The sequence below is a fragment of the Lactuca saligna genome, chromosome 5, assembly GCF_052625555.1.
Source record: "Lactuca saligna cultivar CGN05327 chromosome 5, ASM5262555v1, whole genome shotgun sequence".
NCBI lineage: Eukaryota > Viridiplantae > Streptophyta > Magnoliopsida > Asterales > Asteraceae > Lactuca > Lactuca saligna.
This window is the reverse complement of record NC_136421.1, coordinates 2128825-2140209: the sequence shown is the minus strand read 5'-3', so window position 1 is coordinate 2140209 and position 11385 is coordinate 2128825. Positions and strand designations below refer to the sequence as shown.

The 11385-nt window shown below is 36.0% G+C and overlaps 1 protein-coding gene across 1 annotated transcript; it reads left to right on the top strand.

The window, feature by feature from the left end:
* The first annotated feature begins 5341 nt into the window (after window positions 1-5341).
* LOC144998033 (FKBP-like peptidyl-prolyl cis-trans isomerase family protein) lies at window positions 5342-7378 on the top strand. The gene is made up of 8 exons (XM_078957870.1): window positions 5342-5521; window positions 6121-6303; window positions 6368-6402; window positions 6489-6582; window positions 6678-6738; window positions 6810-6855; window positions 6979-7049; window positions 7128-7378. Exons 1-8 carry the CDS (start codon window positions 5406-5408, stop codon window positions 7203-7205), a joined length of 684 nt encoding a protein of 227 aa, XP_078813996.1. The 5' UTR covers window positions 5342-5405; the 3' UTR covers window positions 7206-7378.
* The last annotated feature ends 4007 nt before the right edge of the window (window positions 7379-11385 follow it).

The window sequence follows — 11385 nt, the reverse complement described above, 5'->3', positions numbered from 1 at the left end:
TACGCTGTGACTCGCCGAGTTGTATGAACAAATCTTCGAGTCTGTTCTTGATCTAAGAAGATTGTCTTGAACTCGTCGAGTCAGGGCATTGACTCGCCGAGTTCCTTCATGGATGAGTTCGGCTTCCAACTCACCGAGTCCACCACGGACTCACTACACTACTCGCCATAACGAAAAGGGGAAAACTTCGGGGACTCGCGTCTCGACTCGCCGAGTCCGATGAACGACTCGTCGAGTCGTTACCATGCAATTACTATATGGTCGATTCTGCTCGAATCCAACTCATGCCATACATAGATCCGTGATCATGGGGCTTGATTTACACGTAAAGTTTCCAACTTTACGTGTAAATAGGAAACCATGAGGGTTTTAGGGTCCAAAATGCACCAAAAGGGTAGATCTAGGGCTTTCATGTAATATGGTTCCAAAAAGACAGTAGATCTGAGCTCCTGGAGCTCGACCATGCCTAGATCTAAAGGTTAATCAGCTTATTACGAACCCTCAAACCTACCCAAGCTTGTAAATGGTTCAAGAAGGACTTTAATGGAGCTATAAGGGACAATAAGCATGAAAACAAGGGGGAAAACGAGTTATACCTTAGGGAACACACTGAGATAGCTCAAAGATGGTTGACCTCTTCTTCTTCTTCTTCTTGATCTACTCTTCTTCCCACTCCAAAACTTCAAGAGGACACACCAAATGCTTCAAACTCACAAGGAAACAAAGCTTGGACGAGATATAGGGCTCTAAGGGTGAATGGGGCGAGCTTGGGTCGCACAAGCTAGCTTAAACATGGGGCAAACCCTTGGAATTAGGGTTTCATCAAACAGCGATGACTCGCCGAGTCCAGGATATGGACTCGCCGAGTCGCCAACTTAAGCGTGCCCCCGAACCGCGTCCCTACTCGACGAGTCGGACCTACAACTCACCGAGTCCAAGGCTAAAATGACAATTACTTAGATAACTTTTACGTACCAGGAACCAGGTGCTACAACATTCCTAGATAAATACCATGTGGGGTAGCCCATTACGCGAAGGTGTAAGACCCTGGGGGGAGCCCATGACATCCTTACATGTTTATGTATGCGTAGCTTATGTGTTATATATAACTTTTATAGCTAACATGATATGTGTATTGTGTATGGCATGCTCTGGGAAACTCACTAAGCATTAGCTTATAGGTTGTGGACTTTTTGCAGGTAGTTCCAACCCCAAGGGCAAAGGCAAGGCGTGATGGCGTGGCGTGCACTCTCTCCAAGTCATTTTTATGGACACTTTGATATTAGATTTAAAGTTGTATTTGATATATGTTTTGAAAACAATTACGATTGGATTCCTTAAACTATGGAAATGTGTTTTCTTATCTGAAAATGAGAAAAATTATTTGAAAAATTAGGTCGTTACAAGTTGGCGGGTGTATCAAGACTCAAACTAAGTAGATGGTAAAATAAAATGAAAAAGTTTTTAAAGAAAAGAAAAGATGAGAGTGCAATGCGCGTGATCAGCCAAGCCAGGTAAGTGGTTTCCCCAATATGTTAGCCATGTTATACTAATATTTGAGCTTTGATGATCGTATGGAACCTGCTATGTGTATGCTTTTAAAATTGTATACGTTTAGAAGCTTATAGCCTCAGAATGATTGATTTGGCCTTATTTCCTGTTCCTTTTATGGTTATGGTCCTAGGGTAGAATCTTTTATTCGAAAGCCTATTTGATCCTTTTCTGTGTACAATTTGCATGCATAAAGGCAACATGTTATGACTAGTTTGATCGATATAAGTAGAACAAATCTTAGGATAGCCTGAGATTGATGTATGTGGTAGTTGTGGATATGGTGTAGTTTTGGGAAAAATTCTAGTTATCAGGTAGAGCATTGGGGAAAGGTACATGTAGGTGTGGAAGGTAGTATTGAGCTCGCACTACCGAAAGCACAGGACCTGTACCCGAACCAGTGTTAGATTTGACGACTTCAAGGAGGACCGGTGTGGGAAGATCCCTATTATGGAAATCTTGATCATCATGGTTTATGACATTACAATTCAGCATGGTGGTGACACGATTCGGAGTAGGGGGATTTGGATCGGGATCTGGATCCGGGGCAGGATCAGGCGACACTACCGATGTGATTGACAAGAGGCTGCACGAGCTCATTGCAGTCGAGGTTACCAGAGGCATCCTTGACGCCACCTAAGTCTTCTTTGGGACGGTCAAGGAGGGTATGATGGGAATTTTAGATGAGAGACTCAGGGCATTCAGGGAGGAGATTATTGCAGGTCAGGTTGGGGCCCAGACTCCTTTTTTCCGGGAGTTCAAGGCGTGTGGGGCGCCCGAGTTTTTTGAGGCCAGGGACCCCATTGTTAGCCGATGCTGGGTGGCAAACATCGAGAACTCCCAGCGCATGAGTTCTTGACCGGATGCGGAAAAGGTGGGATTTGATTCTTGTATGCTGATAGATAGGGCCTGAGATTGGTGGGGCGAGGTTACGAGTCAGGTGGGACCAACCGGTGTGGCTGAGATGACCTGGGCCGAGTTTGTTCGACGATTTGATTTGGAGTTTGCACTAGCCATTGAGGTGCAACGACTCATGAGGGAGTTTCATGAACTTCAGTAGACCACCGAGACTGTGGCAGAGATCACCGCCAAGTTTCAGGAATGAACTTTGATTTGATTTGATTTGTTCGATGATGTGTTATTATGTGATAGTAGTAGGGGTGAAATAGTCCCCAAGACTGGGTGAGATAGACCGGAGGGTAGGCAGGTACGCAAAAATGGCCTGACACAGGTAGGTTAGCACCCCAGAATGGCCTAACATGGGTAGGTCAGCACCCCAAAATGGCTTGACATAGGCAGGTCAGACACCCCAGAATTACCCAGTAGTATGTATGATTGTATGGTATGTGGTATGATGGGGGAACTCACTAAGCTTCGTGCTTACAGTTTTCAGTTTTGGTTTCAAGTACCTCTTTAGCTAAGGGGAAGGAGCCGGCAGTGTAGCAGCGCATCACACACACATGGTTTCCTCTTTGAGAACCCTGGGATTGTACTTTGATAGTTTACTATTTGATGTTATGGTTTTTGATACTTATGATCTATGATTTGATGTTTTAAAATGATGTTTCTGTAAACTATTTTTATAAGTAATATAATTAAACAAAAAACATTGGGTCTCCATTGTGGGATGTTACGCTCTACCATCTAACATTCTCTGTTCTTGTCTCTCAATTTTCTAAGTCTTATCCAATTGAGATTTTAGGAGTACCACCGAAATAATTCAATTTGAAAGTGTTCATCACGATTCTCAAAATTCCAAATGTTTTCTTACCCCGAATTTCTAACACCAATTAGATTGTTTGTTTTACACACTTGATAGGTCTGACCGGGTCATTATCATCTGACCGAGTCATCCCAAAATTATAGCTTACTGAAAAACTTCCCTTAGTTTCCCTTTCCCTAAGCGCATCGATCCCCTTGTTTTTGAGCGACATCTCCAGCTAAATCACCCCTTGCCCCTGCTACGACTCTCTTCTATTTTGTTCCTATCCACCTTGGCGACACCATATAAAATTGATGTTGAAATCGAACCTTCCCCATCTGAAATTGATTTTCACCACAAGAAAAGACTCCACCACTGTGAAATTCAATAGGATTGAATTGTCAATTTGTTGATTCCGTTCAGAAATCATAGGATGAGTAGTGTGCAATTCTATCTCCTTGGCGACACCATCTGAAATTAATGGTAAAATCGGACCTTTCCCATTTGAAATCAATGATGATTTCACCACAAGCAAAGACTCAACCATTGTGAAATTCTCCCTCCTGACCAATTTCATATATTGATACAATAAGGGACCAAGTAAGTTTTTTTGTTCTTCGGTATTGAAGTTTTTAGCAATTTGTTGGTTAGTTCCAAAATTTTGAATCCATTTTTGAAATCAGTGAGTTATTAAAATTAAATTAGAGTGTTAACAAACATCTAGGAGGACAGGAGTTCTATATGAAAAATTCTATAACTAACTAATTATTCTTAGTGATGTTTTTATAAGTTTGATATGAAATAAAAGTTCAACACCATGAACTTTTAATAATTGAATCCATGTATTGCGTTTTTTAGGGTTCATTGAGTGCAGATGTATGGAAATTTTAATTATGAATTGAATCAAGTTTTTTTGATTTAGAACTCAAGAAATTATAAAGTATTTAAATTTTAAGAGAATTAGGATTTAGGACCTTCGGTTGTATTATCATCAATTCGATTGTCTCAAACTTGAATTTAATAGTTCAAATTTGAAGATTGGGAAATTTCATGAACAATGTTGTTTAGGAAAGTTCATGAATTGAGCTTTTTCTAAACGGTTTAGTTCTAATTTTTGTTGAACTGTAAAAACAAGCTCAAAAGGAGAAGCGGTGAGGGTTCTGGAAATGAAATATTGTTCAAGGATATTGATGTATTGGCCAAAGCATTATATAAAGATAAAACACAACAATGAGCATTAAGCCTACAATTTTGATTGCATTTTATAATTTTGATGGGTTGTCTAATTATTTTGACAATATCTTGATTGGTTTGTAGTTGTGTTTTAAGTGTAAAATACTCTGTGATCATCATTTTTTTATGTATCAAGCAAATTTCATTACTTTGATCAAGGTCTCGCAAGTGTAGAGGTATTTATAAACTAATTAAAATGTAGATTACTTTGTGAAGTTTGCATTTAAAGCTTATAATATGGTGCAAATTGTAATTGATTTTCTAAAAAGATTTGGAGGAATTCAAAAGAGTATAGTGTATAATTGTTAGCCATGCAAACATAATAGAAGGGTAAAATTGTTATTTTTATCATTCAACACGTTCAATCAGACACATAATCAAATAACATTGTTTCGGTTATATATAAATTCAGTTAGACTTCAGATTCTGATTCAATTAATCCTAACCCATAAATAAAATACATGGACTATTCTTAAAATTTACTATTGGGTTATCTACAGAAAAGTCTCAAATGTTTTTCAAAAGTTTCAATAAAGTATTAAAAAAAAATTAACTGAAAAATCTTAATATTTTGATTTTTTGCTTAAACTAACGAAAAAATCTTTTTTTTTATTTGAACAACAAATGATAGATTATATGGGTTTTTCAAAATATTGGTCTTTTCTGTTAAAAAAAAAAATTATAACTTTATTGAAACTTTTAGAAAAATCAATACTTTTGCATAGATAACCCATTTACTATTGAAAGAAGTTATTTAGAGGTACAAATTTAACAAAGGTCTCCTAAAGGACCATAGTTGGAAGATGGAAGTTAGTCGAGGGATATTTTTCCTACATACACAAAATTTGAACTTTGTGATGATTTATCTCTAATCCGTTGCCCCTTGTCCACAACTCCACCCCTTATCCGTTGCTTGCATATGCAACCTCCTCACTTTTCAAAGCAATCCAGGATACTTGGAACCATGGGATCTGTTCCGTTTCAAAAGCTTATAAGCGCTTTTAATTTTCAACGGTATCAAATTTTGATTTTTTGGTACAATTTCTGAAGTTAGCACTAATCGATTCCAATTTTGGGTTTGAATTGTTAAGTTAGTAAACCCTAGTTTCTGTATGTTATCCTCTTTTATTGAGAATGAACTGTTAGGCCGCTCGAAAAATTGAAGCGATAAGATAGAAGTGGTTATTGTTCGAGCGTAAAACCCAAAGCTGTTAAGTAATAAACATATCGGAGGCGATGGCTTCAAAGCCCAAACCTTGCATTCTTTATGTTAAAAAGGAATCTCGTTGACAAGTATCTTTGTGATTCACGGCTAGAAGTTGACCATTCTGACTCATTTTCAGTGTTTGACGGATGTGAATTATGATTGTAAATTATTCCTTAGTTATTATCAAGTAACAATAATATGATTTTGATCATGGGTTTAATTTTAAACCAGTTAAACTCTAATCGCATCTGTGAAGTCAAATTGTTGGTTCTAAGGAGAAGGAAACTCATGTAAACTGTCAAGTACCGAATAAGATGTTATACAATGATAATGATCATATCTTAACAGGCATTACATGTAATCTTTTAATTTTAAATTCATGAGAAGTAAGAAATGTGAAATGACAAATTTAACCTTGAAATCTCAGCCATCATTGTGACTTGTCTTGTCTAGAACACAGTTTGTTGAGACCTGGTCACGTAACCCAAAACTCAAGCGGACAATTAGCAACAAGCAAAATGATTCCAAGAAGGCTGGTTTTGCATATGATACCTCTGAATTTTTGCCTCCATGCTGAAGCCCTGGAGATGAAGGAGGCTGAGGTTATTAGGTATGAAATGGGTTTGTTTAAGCTTTGATTGGTCAGCAGCTATTAATTTGTGTTTGAATTTCAGGAGCCAAAAGCTTGATAGTGGAGTCCGAATACAAGGTGATTTCTGAATTTAGCAGCTTGCTCAGACAGATTTCAGAATAGAAAGATATGTGGTTTGATTTAAGTGATTTTGGAATGGATAGATATCATTGATGGTGAAGGTGAAGAGGCTCATGAAGGGGATTTTGTTGAAGTCAATTATGTTTGTCGTCGGTCAAACGGATATTTTGTACACAGGTGAGGTGAGGTTGGAGGTATATAAAAACATCAATTTTTTTTTTTTTTTTTTTGAAATTAAATAAGTTGAATCGTTTCCTCGTTCAAATTTGCAGCACTGTGGATCAATTCAGTGGTGAAACTTCCCCGGTTGTACTTCCTCTGAATGAAAAAGAGGTATCTGTTTATAATAAATTTTGTATGTTGAAAGAAAGCTCAAAGTAGTGAAATGGAACTGAATTTGACAGATTATAAAGGGTTTGAAGGAAGTGATAATCGGAATGAAGGTTGGAGGTATGTATGTATTATATTCCATCTTTGTTGTACAATGATTAATGTAATGATGGAGAAATGTTTATATAAAATTCCAAGGGTTTTGAATTTGATGGCAACTAAATTTTACATTAATTATGTCAGGGAAGAGAAGGGCATTGATACCTCCAAGTCTTGGATATGTTAACGACACATTGGGACCTATTCCAGACGAGGTTTGCTCATCATCAATCAAATGAAAATACATACATAAAATTAAATCTAAGTAATCATTTTTATGCTATTTGTTGCAGTTTGGTCCTCGACGCAGCCTTTTGTCTCATGTAAAGGAGCCCTTGATATTTGAGGTGCAGCTCCTCAAGGTTTTATGAATCAATGTGAACTCAAGTGTATGTGTATGTGTGTGTGTGTGAAAAAGGTAGGCATATCCATATTCATACCGATTGACTTGGAGTTGGAGGGCTATGTTAATTTGTTGCTCATTATTAGCCGAATGAATTGGTGTATTTTGTCACGTATATTTGATTTTACGAGAGTGAAATAATTGCCTTTCCTTTCTTTTAATAAAAGAGTTCACCAGCTGCCCTAGCCCCTAGGTAGATGAGGTCCTGCCCTGCTCTTTCTTTTAGTTTTAGAATTGAGAGCCTGAAACATATTAATACAATCATGTCAATATTCAATTCAAAATTGAATCATGGCTATCGAGTAAATTACAAGAATGGTCCCACATAAAATATTTAGATAAAACAAATGATATTTTAGGATACTTGTCATCATTTTAAATGGGTAGTAAGATAATTAGGATGAAAAGTAGGAGGATATTTAATTACTCCACGTTTGGTTCGTAACTTATTTTTTTTACTCGGAAGATCCTTACTATTTGTTTTTGTTACGTGTTTGGTCCCTGTGTTAACTAAAAAAACTATTTTGCACTTGATTTATTTATTTATTTAAATAAATACACCCCCAACCTCATCCCCTCGCCTTACGTTACCTACGTCACCATTTTTCCTTAGGTACCAAACGTGTAATAAAAAAAATTGTAGGGAGTAAGTGTGTAACAAAAACAAATAGCATGGATCTTTCGAGTTAAAAAAATAAGTTAGGGATCAAGCGTATAAATTACCTCAAACCATAGAGACCATTCGTGTAATTTACTCTTAATTTTCGTACCTGCACATTGCCGTCCTACTCCTGTTGGCCTCATCTTTTTCGGGTTTTATTTATTATTTTTTTTAGCAAGCTAAACTAGTGATTAATACCAAAATAATACATTAAGATTTAATAAAAGGAAGAAAAGAAAAAGTTAGGGTAATATACGAGCTACACATATTTTTTATATGTATATAAACTTGGGCTTTAGGTGACCAATCTTGGACATGTCTTTTTTGGGATGAATTTGATTGTTTTTAGGACCAATCTCGTTCTAGACCGGTTTGAAATCAGGAACCGTTCGAGACCGGTGGTTTTTAACCAAGAACATAAAAAAGAGGGTAACTTGATTTCTCTTAAAGGTACACACCATGGCCCACGGTTTAATCCTTGAAAGGAATTCAGTTCCTCAACCATTAAGTTAAAAAAAAATAATAAGAAAATTATTTCAAGGCCAATCGTGTTGGTTAAAAAAAAATAATAAGAAAATTATTTCAAGGCCAATCGTGTTGATGGCCAATTTTTTTTTTTTTCTTTTTTTTCTTTCTCTTCTATGTCAATGTTTGATCTTTTTTTCTTAACCAAAATCTTTTCCAGAAGGTTGCAATTCTTTTTCTTGTATGATTTTTGAAAATCATTTTGCATGTTGAGGGAGGGAAGAACAAGTGGGGTATCTTTTTTTAGAGACCATGACAATTTCATCATTCATATTAAAAATTGTTAATTGAGGTGTTGATATATTATAGTATTCATAATGTATCAAATAAGAAATCTGAAGAGTTAAGTCTAAAAGAGGGCAAATAGGTTGAAAGTTGTTTTAAGTTTGCAAACCCCTAATTCATTTCGTTTCTTTTTAAAGCAAGTTAAATACATGTCAAAATAATATATTTGGAAATCAAAGTTTAACTTCTCTTGGCGAAGGATATAGCCAATAAATAATATACATTAATTGAAAAAAAAAAACTTATCTACCCTAATAAATAAGAATGATTTTACCACATGTTCTTTTCTCATTCAATTGACCACATATTATTTTGTCATAATTTTGAGATATATTTATTGTCTACTTGTTATTTACTTCGTTTTTCATTTCCAATATATCATTAATTTAGTTTCCATAAATTAAAGCTACCATAATAACTATTAATTTCAAATTTCAAATTTTAAATTTTAAATTTCAAATAAATTTACAGTTTAAACTTTTGTGTTTAGCATTTTGTTATAATTTACCCCTTTAGTACACAAATTTAATAACTGATAACATAATTTTAATTAATTTATTTTTTGCATGTTTTTTCTCATGAATTTCAATTATTTTAAATTTCAAATTTAAATAAATTTTCCATTTAATCATTTATATTAACATTTTGTTTTAATCAACTTGTATAATATATGAATTTCACAACTAATATTTATTATTTAATTGTAAGTCTAATTTTGTATTTATATCATTTAGCAAAAGAGAGATGTTTGGATGTTAATTTGAAATAAGTATTTTCATTTAAGTCGCTTACCAACTTCATAAATGGAATTGAATGTCTTTTAACAGGAAAGTTGTACATATAACCGTATATGCGCACCCAATCAATGTATTATAATCAATTATACAATCACTTATCAATTTACCTGTGGTTTTTTTTTTTTTTTTTTTTTTTTTTCTAATTTTATTTGTCATAATAATAGGCCGACTAGATCTAACCACTTGTCGCAAATATATAAAATAGCAATAACAATTAACAATTAGGGAACAATGGGTTATGCTTATGGAATGCACGACCACAAATCAAGGATGGATTAAGACATAATTTTGGCATTAGGGGACACTGATAGCGACTTCATCATATCATTAATCATTCTATTGTTTAAATTGATAATGGTAGTGTGGAAATCCACAATACTTCTTTCCGCTTTTGACCACAAAAAACATAATACAATTCGTTGTTTTTATTTTGGGTTATGTAAATATGATAACAAATTTTAGAGAACATAAATCAAGCAAAATTTTCTGATAACCGATTCGAGTTTTCTCTTATACTAATTGTTGGATATTTTGATAACCAAAATGTAACATCCTAAATTTCAAGACCAAAAATTTCATTTTTGAATTAATATTTTATAAAACATTTTACCAAAACATTGTTAATAAAACAGCACATTATAAAATCATAATGTTGTGTCCCAACCCATGACATCAAAAGTAATGAAAATTAGAGTACAATCTCAGAAACCCAGTGCGGAAACCATGTGTGTGTGTGTATGGTGCGCTGCTATACCGCCGACTCCTGTCCCTTCGACGAAGAGGTACCTGAAACCAAAACCAAAACTGTAAGCACAAAACTTAGTGAGTTCCCCCATCATACCACATACAATATCATATCATCGGTATCTCTCAACCGGTAACTGTCATCGGTATCTTTCATCCGGTATCTTCCATCAATATCTTTCAACATGTAATCATCATCTGTATCTTTCAACCGATACCTACCATCGGTATCTTTCAACCGGTAACCGGGGACTATTTCACCCCCTACTGCTATCATACAATATCAAGATAAAATCATACAGTCAGACATATTTGGGTACTGATGTACCCTTTGATCTTAAGGACCGATGTAACGGAAAAACTATTCCCTACTACCACCACTAACATACACATTGCATATCATACAAGCATATCTTATGACCATATCACATAAACATACCAAGATAATTATCACAAAGACAATTATCCACCACATATCCCTGATGGTGGGCCGACATTGTGGCATTAGACTCACCCCTACTGGAAGGTAACTCACATTAATGTCGTGCAGTGTCTGAACTATCTTTGGCATACAAGTCGACTACCCACGAACCCTCGATCCCTACACGATAATACTTCAAAGTTATTCATTTGAGTATGCAACCCTAACCGGGGTCATACCAATCTAGTCAAAGTCAAGATTGGTCAAAGTCAACTTCCAGTTGACTTGACTTGCCGAGTTGGTCTACCAACTCGATGAGTCCATACCCCTCAACTCGATGCAAATCCCAATCTCAACTCATCGAGTCTGGCAAGAACTCGACGGGTTCTTCTTCGATCTTACCCTCAGGGCCAACTTCATTTGGCTCGCCGAGTTCACCTTGAAATCGTCGAGCCCACCCCCTCTTATGAACACGTCCAGTCTACGACTCGCCGAGTTGTATGAACAACTCGCCGAGTCCTTAGGAGATTCCCTTGGACTCGCCGAGCCTGTTCCAAGCACTCGTTGAGTCCCTTGACTCCGAGGCCCTCTAATGAGCTTGAACAACTAAGGGACCTTCCTTGCTCTCATCTGGTCCTTTGACAGAAGGATTTGATGGTTATTACACTCCGACTCGTTGAGTCCCAAGAATGACTCACCGAGTTCACTCTTGACC

Coding starts and splice junctions, on each gene's coding strand:
- LOC144998033 (XM_078957870.1), top strand. CDS start 5,406: ATGCAACCTCCTCACTTTTCAAAGCAATCCAGGATACTTGGAACCATG. Junction 5,522..6,120: donor TATCAAATTTTGATTTTTTG/GTACAATTTCTG, acceptor TTGAAATCTCAG/CCATCATTGTGACTTGTCTT. Junction 6,403..6,488: donor TAGTGGAGTCCGAATACAAG/GTGATTTCTGAA, acceptor TGGAATGGATAG/ATATCATTGATGGTGAAGGT.